We start from the raw sequence: 15,208 nt of genomic DNA on the forward strand, positions 1-15,208 counted from the left end.
GCCACATAAACAAATTTCTTTTGATCATAGGATAAAAATTAAAGACTTTACCTTGTCAAGTCATTTCATTCCAGCTCTCTTCAAAATGCAATGTAATTGAGCAAGTCATGTCTTTTTCTTAAACCCAAGCACTTGGATAACATGAGAGCTCTGTGAATAATTGCAGCAAGGCAACCTCAATTTTAGTTCAGGATGAGGATAGTCAAAGTGACCTTTTAGTTTGCCTGTAGGAAATAATGTATTTAATTTTTCACATTGTTCAGCACAAGGCATTTTACCTTTGTTGTGTAAAATGGCATTAAAGATGTTGGTGAAGAGGAATACTCCGTAACAAACACATTAGTTATCCTGTCCACCGTATTACGATCCCTTTAATTCCTATGGAGGTTGTAATATGGCAGACAGGATATCTGTCACATTTGTGATGGAGTATTCCATCCGCAAACATCTAAATCGGGCCCTAAATCACAGCTACTATAACAAACTTGGGTTATGTAACTATAATAGGGGTTAGATGAAGAGTTCCATTCTTGGGTTCAAAGGCTTGCCTATATAAAGGGTTTTATGACCCTATATCGACGTGGTGTATGGCATCGACCTACAATTAAAATGCATCCACAATATTGCTTACTGTTACATCATCATGGTAAGAATATAATACTCTTCTTACACCCATATCTGGTTAGTTTGATGTAGTGTATGTAATATTATTGTGATGCAATATAATAAATGGAATATTGTGAGGAACTATACTTATTATGTACGGGCTTTCAGTCAGCCCTCCTCATACATCAGTCTGTTGTTGTGTCATTCGCGTTTTTCCAGAGACTTTTTTAAGGCAGGAGCAAAGTGGTCTCTAGCCCAGGGCCTCAGCCTTTCAGGTGCCCCCTAATAGAGACAGCTTTGTTCTGCAGAGGGTCTTGCCCTGATGACCTTAAATAACTCTTAAACTGAATATTTTAAATACCATTTTCCTTTACTTTATTCTTAATGGGGTGATGTGTGAGATTTATTAAAGATATTTTGCAGAGTAATGTTGTGTTTATCTTTTATGCAACATCCTTAAAAAAACGTCCTCTAAGATCAAAACAGGACCTCACATTTGAAAACTGGGAAAATGCCACGGAGATTATTTGCAGAGATACTGCTGTGTTTCAATATGAAAACATATGACATTATCCCTGAATATTAGGTTTAAACACATTTAGAACTTGGAGTAGTGTGCCAGTGCACTATTTGTGACCTTGCCAAAGAGAGCATGAAACAGCTGCAATTTGTAATAAATTTAAGCTGTTCCGAACCGGGGCTCCCAAAAAACATTTGGCCAAGGCCCCCAAAATCCCTACGATGTCCCTGCATTTTTTGACCGCCCACTACACTGTAAAGCAGGGGGCAACAGGCAGTCCACTTCAGCCATTGGCTACATTTATTTTGAGTGACCACAGTCCGCTCTTCCACAAGAAACACATCCTCAAACAAAATAATTCCCTACTTGTCCAATATTGTAATTGGATTTTTTTCCTTTAGATAAGAATAATATACATATTTTGTGTTTTAAACAGTGTTTGTTTGTATAACTTACATGGCTTCGTACAAAAATGGTTAACAAAGAAAATAAGCATTGGCAAAGCCAAAAGGTAAACAGCCAACAGCAGATCTATTGTCTTGTCAATGCTTGTTCAAATTGCTGCACATTTGGCAAGTTATTAATACAGACAAAAGGGACTCTTGTTAGATTCTCCTCAGTGCAGTTCCTGACCCATTCCTGCAAACACCATACATGGGCAGACATTTTAGAACACCCACATAGCTGGACTATGACTCCTATGCCCTTGGATTATTGCCGTGGTCGTTTTTAGCTCCGTGGAGTGTTGATTTCCGCTAAGACAGCAAAGTTACTGGTGTTAACCAATGTAGTGCAGCACATTGGACCACCTCTGGCATTCATCATATCCTTTGCTTTAATTTGCTAGCTGGCAGGTTACAGCTGTTTTCTGTCTCATCCACAAGTTTTAATTAAAGAATGGCCTTTGCTGACAGTGCGGAGACGTTGAGAATTTCTACTTTTTATTACTTTAATAAATCTGTTTACAGTATCTTCTTTCCATCAGTGTGCTGGAGTGGAATAAATTCTGATGGCTTTTTTGCAGACATTGTACCACCCCCTACACTCCTCCCCCCGCTACCACTTGAAAAATAGCTATTTACGTTGAAAAAATACCATTTCCATTCCTCTTAGTTGGCTTCGGAACTAAAATTAAACGGGAGACGCATTAATTTTGTTCACTACCTACATCTTACTTCCATGTGTTTTTAGGCAACTAAACAGTACATAAGTGTGATCTGCGCACAACAAGCTTTTGACCACACGAGGGTACAAGGCACAGACCAAAAGTGAGGCTCCAGTAAGGATTGTTTCTTCTAATAAGAGGACAAATGCATGACCTAACAGGACTGTAGTGACAGCTCTTACTTCCTGTCATTTTATGGGATGGTGCACTGCCACCATTTTCAGGGGTTCCTGGGCTTGATTTGAGACATGAAGACATAACCAACATACTCCGTCATTAAGAAGGGAATAAGAAGCTTTAAAAAAAAAAAAATTCTGAACTGTTAATTATAATGACAAAGTAAGGTTCCAGGGGTTCAGCATGACATTGTGCTCTTTCATTTTTCCCTGACATAGAGATGGTCAGTGGGGGTTCAAATGAGGACCTCAGGTTCCTGAAAGACCATTAGAGCTGCATTTTTTAGAGAGGAATGGACGACTAGTGTAGGAAAATGCATGCAGAGCAGTACATGTTGCCTTCAGCCAATCTGACTTGCGTCAGCTGCCAAAGGGCTTCTGATGGCGAACATCCAGTCTTGCTTAAGAACTCTATAATGTATACACCAGGTACGGGCAGCCCCAGATCCCTCCATTTGTTTTGTCAAGATGGTCACGCAATGATGGCTCCTACAAAACACATGAACGAGAGGTAAGGGAGTATGAACCAAGAGTACAAAGAGACTGGTCACAAATTGTGCATCAATGTTTTGTGACCAAGCTTAATTTTGCTATGTGACCTATGGATTAACAGTTTATATTCAAAATGTCCAGTCCAGGGTCAGCCAGGGTGTTTGTGTGTGTGGGGGAGTGGTAGGAGGGCAATGGGGTATTGGGGGGCAAGGGTGTCAAACAACGACCTGCCCAATTCAGATTAATTAGGCTGGTCACTATTGGAGACATTGTGTGGTTGGCAACAAGTACAGACCTGGTGGCCTGCAAGGAACAGCACACCACCACTCCTGTGTTTGCCTTCCCAAAAGAGAAATGTTTTGTTGAATAAGCAGCATTTTCCCTAAAGGAACCGGTGCTGGCCTAAGAAAAAGGTCCCTTTAGGGGACACATCGGGGGGAGGAGCGGGGAGTAGTTAGTGGACCTTGGACAAATGCCTGCACTCCCTGAGGTCAGCAGATGTGATTCCCAAAGGGAGGACAGCTTCACCTTTATGAACGTGTTGCTGCCTCCTTTCACTACAATTGTGGTTACAAACCAGTTAGGTATACCACTCTGAAATGCAAATAGGAGGGGATACAACTTTCATGTATAAAGCCATTTATCAGTTGCAAACCCCTCTGCAAATCTCATGGTTTGCAACCAGAAAATAGCTTTATGCATTTAGGCCTTTATGCCTCAAAGATCTAAACCGGAAAAAGATATTGCTAAGTGAGGAGTCTTCATGATAGGAGGAGAATAAAATGAGAACAGACAGGTTTTTCATCATTCATGGCCAGGGCAAAACATGTAAGAATTTCAGAAAGGAAAAAACTGGGAGCCCCAAACATCACAGTCTTTGATATGACAGAATTAATTTTGTTAGCTGACTTAGGCATTGCAGGCTCTGGATGAGCCTAAGAAAGCAGCGAGTTTGAACTGTATTTAATTTGCATATTAAAACATGATTGTATAAAGTAGTTCTTAGACCACATATTTGTTTTTTGATTTTTCTGAAACTTAAATCTTTTTTATAGTACTTTGGATCTAACAGAAGCCAGTCGGGAAAGACCTGGCCTTCCTTTAGGAGGCATTACTGACTGAAGGCTCTTGGTGGACAAATGGGAGGGTGACGTGCTCGGTAGTGGTGACAGAAGCTGATTGGTTGAGCAATACCAATGTCCTTATGCTAAATTAGCAAACATCTCCCCTTAGGTTAACACGGATGGAAACATATACTGGTTCTGTACCACCCGCAGGGAATAAACCATCCCGAAAGGAGACTGAGGGGTTGCATTCCACAAAAGAAAACATAAAGCAGTGATTTTAGCACCTGCAATATGAATCTATCCAGGCAGCTAAAGTTCCCCTAAGTGGGAAGGGTATGCCCAGACGTGGGTCCCCTGCTCACTGTGCCACTGGATTCAAGCAAGCCTGGCTGATGAAGGGTAATACCCTGAAACCGGTCCCAGGATGCTTGTTTCCTGTCCAGGGGGACTTGGCTTGGCAGTTCGGGCTGGACTGTTCCTATGAGGAACAGGGTCAAGACTGATTTGCTTATGGCTGGGTCCAAACTGGGGTGGCATGGTGAGCAAAAGCACGATGGATTAAACCCAGATCTGTGACTGGGGGAGAGTGTTTGCATTGTTCAGCACTCAGTCCGTCATCCTTTTGTGTTGCTATCTTTGCTTCTGCGCCAAAGTCGGTGTACCAACAAGAAAAAAAACACTTTAGTCATTAAAAACAGGCACTCCGAATCTGCATCCTGCAAGATGATGTGGGTGGCTTAATGGTCTCCGGACCAACAAGGGACCTAAGTTCCAAACCTTTCTACTTTTCCATTTGACCTAAGGGTGTGACCACGAGCAAAGTACTCTGTATCCTTGTGCCTCTGTCGCTTTTACTACCAAACTGGCAATGTAAATAAAATATATATATCATATACACGCCATCAAATACAAAATATCAACAGTTACAACTGCAGGGCCGAACTTTAACCGAGCTGATAAAGCAGTAAAATAGTTGCAACAAATGACTGCTGAGGTTTTTTCCCCAATTTGTCACAATTCACGATTGCACGTGGAGAAAGAACAACAGAAAGCAATTCAAATACTATCCTGAGGGATTTATCGCGTTGCTCATCACGCAAGTTGCCTGAGCATTAGCAGATCAAATGTCAGTTTAAATGCCGGTCAGAGGGTTCGCAGGGAGCTCTCGCTTTGCATGCGCTTGCACCTGGCAGCGAAAGGAGCTGCTTCTCTGCCGTGACTTCTCACCCTGGGGCGGTTTCCAGGTATTACTGACGCCAGTCGCAGTCAGCTGACGCGGAAGCACTTCCTGGCATCCGGCGATAGGATCACGCTTCTCATTTGAAACATGCAGGCAGGACGCCCAGCTTACACTTTCCAGGACGCAGACGGGCTGCCACAATGGAGCGACTACCTGGCGCGTCCGCCTCTCTGCGTCACGCGCTGCACGCTGCCAGGAGCCAATTAGGAACATGAAGACATCCCCTTCTTACGCAGAGGTGACCGAGGACGACAGGCGAGAAAGATCATAGTTGTTTTCCTTATTCTGAGAGGGTCGAACAGGAATGGCGGTCCCGTGATGCCCTTAATAAAAGCCGGTGTAATGTCCTTCATGAGGGTCATTGTGAACACCCAACAAATGGAACAGCGAGCTTTCTGGTTACTGTGGGCTGTACTTTACAAAACAAAACAATTGAGGTCTTTCCTTGTGACTAACTGATGCATTTGAACATCTGGACAAACAATTTAGGGCTTAACTTGTGAATAACTAATGTATTTCACTGTAAAAGCTCTTCATCTCAATTGGGAACATCCCAGAGTGCCGTCCTTTGTTTTGCATACTGGTTTATTTATAATTAACGGGGCACACTAAGCTTGGTTTGCCTATACCAGATGCCTGGGATATTTACTCTACTAAGAAGAGTCACAAAAATAGCTAACCATGTGCCAGGAGTTCCTATATTGAGGGAACGCATAGATGGTATTTTTTCAGTCGATATATTTTGTTTCTTATAATTGTGATAGCTTATGGTTCTTGTTTGGCACTGGTAGACTTTTACCAATTCACATGCCAAAAACAGAGAACTGAAATTTGAACAGGTAGTTTAGCGCATCAATTTACAGTGTGAACACTCGTCATGAATTAGTAAGCGCTAAATAAACACAATGTAAATACATGTAATTTGGTTTTGCATAGCTGCCATCCTTGCAAGGTATTAATATGGGTTTTCTGACATTTAAGTGCAGGTCCAATTAACTTTTCACAGAACTGCACCAGGCAAGGTAATAATATGAGGGTCACATAAGGCAAAACGAACACTTTCAATAAAAAACAATTGCATAATGTGGGAGGCACAATCCAAATGAGAATAACTAGAGTGCCTCACAGCAGTAATACAAATCTCTGGATCCATCGTCCATCTGTACGAAGAACCGAGGACTCTGCAGAAACCTCCCTAGGCACTTGTGAACTGTAAAGTGACCTTAAAGCCCTTGCACCCCACTAATGACGTGACCACTGTACAACTCCAAAATATTCCAGCAACAAAGCAAACAGCTGATTTCTGTTCTGTCAGCCAAAATCTTCTATGCTATCTGCATGAAGGAGGGTCTTCAAATACATGTAACACTGCAAGCAAATTTACCGTACTCCTACATCTCTTAAGTACTGCTCAAAGTCACAAAGTGTATTATTTCCAATGTAAATCTGACATGTCCAATGAATTAGAAAATGAGGCTCACAGAAATTGTACTGTACACTGACTTGCAACAGAGCAAATGTGAGCATAGCAAAACTGCTCACAACTTCAGCCCTTAAAAAGAAACCCCGAAATTGACACCTGTCCTAGTTGTGGTACCACCATATTCTCAGACAGGTAGTATCTGTAAATGAAGCACGTTGTGTGCCATATTAACATGTCTGACTCACATACACTGCCCGAGTAAGTCCAACTTGCAATAATGCAATACTACACTAAATATAGTCAATGCAGCACATGTGAGATTATACATTCATTTTAGGCCTGGCTCAACTGGTTTTTTTTTGTATACAAACACCTGTTTTCATGGTGGTGAAGGTATATTGTGAACAATAACATATATACAGGAGGCTTTGGGTTCACTTCTCGCTCATTATTGGATGTCTCTCTTTCCAGTTCTTGTTTATATATGGATCTGCTTGGATTCTAGGATTTCTCTAAAGCTATTACACCTGTGTCTGCGTTCTGACCCTAATTGAACAGGGGCACACCTAATTTAAATATTTGTTAACCCGTCACCCACACAAGGCCCACTGATTATAGAGATATTAAAAAAAAAAAAACTTCCTCACTTTTATTTGGGAGTTAGCCCCTTAATCACTTTTTGGTTTTATTGCAATGATGACATATTCAATGCAAACACAACACGAGCTGTTTTTAAAAGTTAATATGTCTCGACTGATGTTTATTTTGAAAGGTTCCTTGATAAATCCCAAAAAAGTATGTAATACATGGATCACCACGTTTGCTTATTGGTTCCTATGCCTAGCTTCTGCCACTTGGGGAATCAGCATGCTTCCCACTAAGAGTATTCAATATTTTCAATGGTGGTGAGAATTACAAGGATTGTCCTTGTGGGAATCACTACACAGGTTTGTCATGTAGGCACATGTTTCTGTTCTCCAGAAAACACAAGTGAAAGCGGCCAAAAAAAAGTGATCACTTGCGCATCGGGACTTTTCTTCCATAAAAACAGACCCTCACATGGGTTATGGACTTTTACACAATACTGTTGTGGTTAAAAAATATATTTTTCCAGTTAATTTCAGAACTGGATAGTCAGCTCTCATAGAGTATACGGGTCCTATCTGGAATTTATGTTGAACCAACATTTCTTGTATACGTTTTTTCCATGAACATACTTAGTGCAATGTCCATAAACCAACATGTGACAGCTAAATAGTACAGAAACCACCAGCAACTGGTCAAATTAAATCTCCACATGGACTCGGGCAGGTAGAATTTGTTCTATATTCAGGTCTGTTTTTTTCTGGAATTGTTTGCTCCCATATAATTGGAAAACTCCGTCTCAGCCTCCTTTTAGAAATTTGTCTAAAATGTTTTGTACGCCCACCATATTTGTCTGGTTATTTTTAACATCTAGGAAATGGATATTTGTTTCAAGGTTTGTTGGCACTGCATACACAAATTATTGTTTATGACTGGCAAGGCATTTAAATGATTCAACACACATAGGGCTATCATCTGGCCAGTATTTTGCCGACTTGTGTAGTGTTTTTATTTTAAGGCAGCTGAAAATATTTGTGGAAAACTGCAAAACCAGTATTTTTAAATTTTGCCGTATAATGTTAAAAAGGGAAAGGAAAGAAGAAAACACTTTAACTGCTCTAATGCAGTGCACACTGTAAATAAATATTAAAGCAAACAGCGGCAGAATTGTCACATCACAAGAGACTACAAAGAACGTTACACTATTTTTTTGGCCATCTCCAATGCCAAAATGTCAAGAAAAATCTGGCATCTTTCTCTGAGAGAGGTGGTAACAATAACACCCAGGTGTCGCCCAGCTTTAAGCACCATATTTATAGTTAGGGGGCAAGAAATTTCAGTTAGCTGTACAATTGTGAAGCTGGATAAACATTAAAGGGAGGCTGTTTAATACTCGGTGATGCTAACGACTGCTGCCAACATGTCAAAGGATATCAAAGCTTTTACACAGAGATCAAAGTTACAGGGAACAACCACAAATGAACCACGTGCTGGCGCGCAAAAGCTTCGGATCAGGGCAGGAGGCAGTGCTGGCTTCAGGGCCTTATCTGTACGGGCTGTTATTATTTGAAAGCGCACATCTGGATTATAAAGGCCGTTGGGTTGTGCGCTTTACAGCAGCGGCGTTTGTGTTGAAAGAGCCACGTCCTCTGCTTTTCTGCGTTATATTTTAGTTCAGTGTTATAATTCCTTAATTGTGGGGATCTGTGTTTGGCCCCATGGTCATGGGTTAGAAGCCCTGTGGGTTCGCCTGGTCTTTCATCCTCTCATGGTCGATAAAAAAAGGATAACAGCAAACACCTGTTAAGTCAGAGCCAAAACCACAGGCAAATGTTCACTTTACAAAAAGCACTTGTTTTATCATGGTATAGTATATACATACCCAAGTGAAGAGACAGGTTCCATATTCGAAGTAGCTTACAAAAGATGAGGGGTGGCTCAGGATTTCTTGGAAGTGCAACACTGTTTCACACATAATCTTAAATGCCATTTCCAGAGGTGCATTCGCAAGCCACTGATCTCCTTTGCAGTATTCACTGTAATTGCTTATGTTATGGTGACCATGGGCTTTAATTCTCTCTCATATAAGGGTATTGGCTACTGATGTATCATCCCGCCCCCCATAAGGAGAGTTGCATTGCAATGCATGAGGGACTATTTTGCATCTGAAGCGTACACTGTATCATCACACATTACATTATTTACCTCATACGTGGATTAAATAGAGCCAAACCCCTTTTTTCGCCGTGTCGGGCTTTTTTTTTAACGTTTTAGTCAGAAGTCATATGTCACACATACATGTAAACATATGCACATACACATATATCAGGGTACACAATCTTAAATAAATAAAACAAGGCTATAATTATGTCTTTAGCGTGGTTACACGGCAAAAAAACAGGCATACATAAATGCAGTTACAATGTATGAGCACATTAAAACCAGGCTTATTGATCTGCCAGATTTCAAAGCAGAAGACCTTAGAAACAGCATGACCAAAGATAGCACACGCCTGCTGCTTGAAAACCTTGACCACATTATAGACATTATGCAAATATCCAGCTGTAGTGCTAGTAAGTAGTCAAATAGGCTGCCGTGACAAAGCGCTTTATTTATATGTTATAATCATATTTAGGATAGTGAACGTTTTTTTCGCACTAAAAAGTTTTTGCAAACTTCGCAATTTTTGCTCTGGCAAATGGTGCAATATTTCTCTGGTTTTCTGTTGAAAGTAAAAACGTTTTCATCGCATAGCGGGAGAATTTCACTCTAATCAAATCCAGCTAAGCTAGTGTATTCAGAACCTCTCTCTGTATGGTAAACTTCTCCAGAACTTTTCTATGCACAACATTTCATTGAAAAGAACTCTAGCTACATTCTGCAGAATACCTATCTTGAAGAACAACTGTGTCTACGATAAATAAGAGTACACTTGACAAAGACAATAGCAAACATCAGATTTTTACAAGCGAAATGCGAAAATGCTTAGTTTCCCAAAGATCTTTGGACTTGCAACGCCACCTACTTATATTATTTGTATTTGCACAACCGCGAGACTCTCCTAGAGTTCACTGACCATAGATGAAGACGAACCGAAGGTTAGCCACTGGGGTGGGAGTGTGGATGATGGCTCCACAACAAAGTGATATGCGGCAGCAGTCTAGGCCACATCAGATAAAACCATAAATAAGCGCGACCTGCTGAGGTAGCTCAGACACTCTAATGTGATTACTGTACCGCCATTAGAAGACCTTTCATCATACGTGCGACAAAGCTGGCTTGGCCCCATCAACAGAATGGCTGACAGTTGCCCATCTGCTTTCTGCGTTAGTCGTCAGAATCCCACGCTCCGAGGCCAAGAGAGGACTTGAAAACCACTCCAGACACTGCTGGCCTTAAAGACATTAACACTCACGGGGAGAGTCTGGTGGGGGCCACAGACCCATCCAGGAGCTGCAGATGTTGCTTAAATGCAATACCAGACCGCCATGCTGTCAGGAGTTTGGGGAGCAGCGGGGAGCACGAGCCCAGCAGGCCACGTTAGAGGGAACAGAGAAACTGGAGTCTAAGAACGCAATGCAGCTGGTGGTGGTGTGAGCGGTTTACGGTGGATATATAAAGTCTGTATGTCACTTGTCTCTATGAAACACTACACCGAGCCATGGTTCCAGCTCTCGCCTACCAGGCCACCACGCCGAGTCCAGTTTGGAACTCTTCCCAAGACCAAACAGCTGGCCGAAGTAAACGAAGAACGAGGCCTTCTCTTCAGTTCACACGCATCAAGGTTCAAAACGGGCGTGTAAAGATGACGTCAAACAATGTGTAAAAACAGCTCACCAGAAATGGTCAAACTAAAAATAGCTGAAATAGCTCAGTGGGTTCTGCCGGAGGTAGAAAGAGTTGAGCAACTCAGAGATATTAAGACCGAATGCTAGTAAGGCTGTCTCCCACGACCATCCTTGAGGTGTCAAAAATATTACCCCCATTACAGCATGATACAGTAATACTTACGTCTGTTAGGGAGCACATGAATGCCAGTTCTCCCTTGCTGCAGAGACATGACCTGAGGCACAGCGCACTCTCACCTATTGCTCATGACTTACTTCTCATCCCCTCCTTGCATCACAGCGCCTCGAGGATGAGGAGCAGCACAGCACCATCATATAACTCCAGCAAAAAGGGCTTTATAAAATATGGTTCTTTAATCTTGAGAGTTATTTGTACAACGCCACAGATCACTTACTTTGCTACACACGCCCCTGCCAGTTGTGGCACTGAAGTATATAAACAATTGCTAGATGGCTTCCTTGAATTAATCTCAGCCACTGGCAATTATTTGGGCTGCACCCCAGTTCGTTATTTTACACAGCATGCCACTTCAGTATGGACTCAGCCGCAGGCAAACAAGTCTTGACCTTGCTCCAGTGTGAACAGTCCAACCCAAACTGCCAGGACAGGTCGTCCCTGAACCAGAACACAGGCAATCCGGGGCCAGTTTACAACTTAATGGGGCTCATCAGCCGGGTATGGCTTTGTTCTAGTGGCACAGTGTGCACGGAACCCACGTCTGAGCACACCTGTCCCACTCAGGGTGACTCACTAAGTATACAAAAAAAAAATGATGGCTATAATACTTGAATTAATCTCAGCCACTGGCAGTTTTTTCAGTGCTGCATCCCAGACCATCGTTGTTTTTCCCCAATAAAAGAAACAAACAGTCTTGGGTTGTGTTTCCAGTTCACAGAGGCCCTGGCTTGGCAGCTCGAGCTGGACTGTACCTATTGGAGCAGGATTAAGACTGATTTGCATATGGCTGGGTCTAATCCAAAGTGGCATGGTGGGCAAAAGAAGTATGGGTTGGAAAGCTCCCCCAAACGGCTGCCAGTATTAAGACTTATTGCAAGCATCCTCCCATTACGTTTCACGTGTTTTGTCAGTCGTGCTACGTCATTCACCAAGAAGCTGTTCAATATAGTATGTACATCAAGAATGGAGTAATCTAACATGGGAGCAGAGAAAGAGACAAGTAGTGCAGCAATCAGTTACCAGCCACAACAATAAATAGCATAACGATAAGATATACAGCTTTGAGGCAGAGACTCAATTTGAAAAGCAGATTGACTGAAGGACAAAGCTCTGGACCAAGCCAGCTTCCTCTGCAAACAGAAATTGGAAAGAACCTAACAGGTCTCAGAAATCCGTTTAAGGAGTGACAATTCTGTTAGAAGGGAACCTCCGTCAAGTGGGATTAACATTTACCTAGGACATTACGTAGACAATGCTATACAAAAGAAATGAGGCTGCCTCTAATTTAAAGGAAATTACGTTACTACCGCTTTAGTGAAGCTCAAAGGCGTAGCCATCACTGGTGCAAGAGGTGCAGTGCACTGGGGCCCAAAGGCCCGAGGTGCCCACTGAGCCCCATTACCGGTGTATTTTATTACCTAATGTTCAAGGGCCCCATTTCCTTTGCTTGCACCAGTGCCCAGGGCTCCTCTTCTATGCCACTTCTGAGGATACTATCTTACCTTTGCTTTGCAGAGCTAATTACATTCCCAGTGATTTACAGTGCAAAATGTGTTATCACTGTTTTGCATAGGGAATTAAGTTACCAGGGCCTTACAGCGGGAAAAGGAGTTACCACTGCTCTATAAAGGAAATTAAGTTACCAGCCAGCGACATGTATAACGCATTAATCATTACACCTATAGTTCCAGGTGTCAGGCCATACAGCTGTCCACTAGATGCCTGTTGATCCAAGCAAACCATGCCACACGCCTGTAGATCCAGATGGCAGGAAACCTATAGATTCAGACGTCTGGCACCCTGTGGACCCAACCCCAAAGACATATATAGGTTCTGGTGTATGGCCACATACAAACAAGCTCCACAATACCTACAGATCCAGACATCGGGCTACCTATGGACTCCTACGTCATGTCAGAACACCTATTGATGTCGGTACACCAGGAGTTGAGACTTCAGGGCTGATTTCACTAGAAGCATAGGGGAAGATATAGATCTAATTTAAGGCAGACCTCGGTATGAGCAGAGGTAGGCATATGGGCACATATAAATTCAGGCATCAGAATGCCTATATACCGAGATTTCAGGAAACCTATAGACTATCGGGACATCTTATAGATTCAATCGCTGAGTCACAAACATCCCTCCAGAGCAGGACACTAGGAAACACAGATACAGACGTCAGACCACGTAGTAACAGGGAACAGAACACCAGCATATCCACGCCTTAAGACAGGTATATATGTCCAGGCACCAGAGCATATATGTATCCAAACATCGGGGCTGCTACTGATGCACATTTTCGGGCATCTAAAGGTCCAGGTGTTGCGGTACCAATTTGGTCGCCAGACAATAAAGATCGGTCCAAACGCCATAGCGCCTTTAGGTCCAAACACTGAGACATAAATGCAGCACCTCCAGTCGTCTATTTCACGCTCATTGCGGAAAAAACATAAAACTGTTGTTCAAAGAAGTCGGCGAACCATTACCACCCCCACCTGCAGTCAATGAACTCAGTGTGAATGACCGGGACAAAACTCACTTTTAAATCCGAGCCTTTCACGTGGACAGCAAGCGCCCTGCAGTCGCCTAACCTTAATATGAGGCGCTATAAAATGTAACATTTTGTTAATAGACGTCAGGTCAAAATAACCACATCTCACAATTGTTTTACATTTTGACGGTAATGCTTAAGTTTCCTAGTGTCGCGGTAGTTGTAAAACCAGTATCATATATCAAAGTTAGATAAAAACGAGTGATATGATGGATAGCAAGCAAAAAAGAATTAATGCGAGTACATAAAAGATTCGCGACATTGTGACTGATTGCTTGTACCTCAACTTAACTGCAAGGTCTTGGGGACAGATTTCAAGGTCCCAGGCCTGGATTAACAGACACATTTCAAGTACAAAGGAATAACGAGATCAGACGCACTGTTTCAATAAAGCAAATAAAACCTGACCGGAGACGTAGGGAATATTTAAGAGCCCCTCTGCTCTGTTGGGGCAGGCACTCACCACGCTGAAGAAGTTATCCATTGTTGCCCGCACTCCCCCTGCGCTCCCGGAAGCCTCCCCGTGCGGTGGTGGCGGCAGGGTCCCCTCGGCATGCGATCAGCACAGCCGGCGTCCGGGGCTTCCTGTCGGGACCAGAGCGCTCATCTCCAGCCCCGCTTTCCTCCACCGGCCACGTCCATCCACAAGCGCAGCCTCCTGCCTCGTCCCCCGCACTCCGGCAACGCGCACGCCTCCCGCACACCCTTAGTGCCTGGACGAGCGCGCTGGGCACATCCTGCTGCGGGGGAGAGCGCTGGCACTGGTTTCTGCGCAGAAAAGTGCCAGTCCAGCAGCGCAGGCTTCTGGCACCGAGGACCCAACGGCACCGCCGGGAGCTGTGGACTTCGTGTGCGGGGCTTCTCTGTGCACCCGCGGCTCCCCCGCGACTCCTGCCCCTGCTCAGCCCTGCTTGAGCTGTCCCGAGTGTCCCCGCAGCGCCTCACACACGCCGGCACTAGGCCCCGCCCCTGGAGGTGAGCCTCCTCCTCCACCCGCCTCTGCCCGTTTAGCCGGCTGAGGAGGAGGGAAGGAGGCGACCCCGCCGCCCGGCCCTCCGGAGCTGCAGCACTCTCTGGCCGGACCTTAAATACTCGCTATTCACAGTTCTGTTCCGTTGCAAGCCGGTGTACTGCCTACACCGGCGCCGAAGCTCAAGGAGACGAAGGATGTAGAGAAGCGTGCCCAAGTGTGCTGCCCTTCTGTAGAGAAGTGTGCCCAAATGTGGTGTCCTTCTGTAGAGAAGTGTGCCCATAGAGTGGTGTTCTACTGAAGGGGAGGGTGCCCAAATGTGCTGTCCTTCTGTAGGGAAGGGTGCCCAAGTGTGCCGTCCTGCACCCCCTAATCACCGTCTAC

General features: G+C 43.7%; 1 protein-coding gene across 1 annotated transcript in view; it reads right to left on the minus strand.

Moving 5' to 3' along the window:
• The window catches only part of MYO10 (myosin X), a 754,439-nt gene extending 739,651 nt beyond the window's left edge, over nucleotides 1–14,788 (minus strand). Inside the window, exon 1 of the mRNA XM_069219725.1 lies at nucleotides 14,318–14,788. Within this exon, the coding sequence (XP_069075826.1) occupies nucleotides 14,318–14,338 (21 nt within the window). The 5' untranslated portion in view covers nucleotides 14,339–14,788. The remainder of the gene's footprint in view (nucleotides 1–14,317) is intronic.
• Between the last annotated feature and the right edge of the window lie 420 nt (nucleotides 14,789–15,208).

This window comes from Pleurodeles waltl, chromosome 2_2 (assembly GCF_031143425.1).
Source record: "Pleurodeles waltl isolate 20211129_DDA chromosome 2_2, aPleWal1.hap1.20221129, whole genome shotgun sequence".
NCBI lineage: Eukaryota > Metazoa > Chordata > Amphibia > Caudata > Salamandridae > Pleurodeles > Pleurodeles waltl.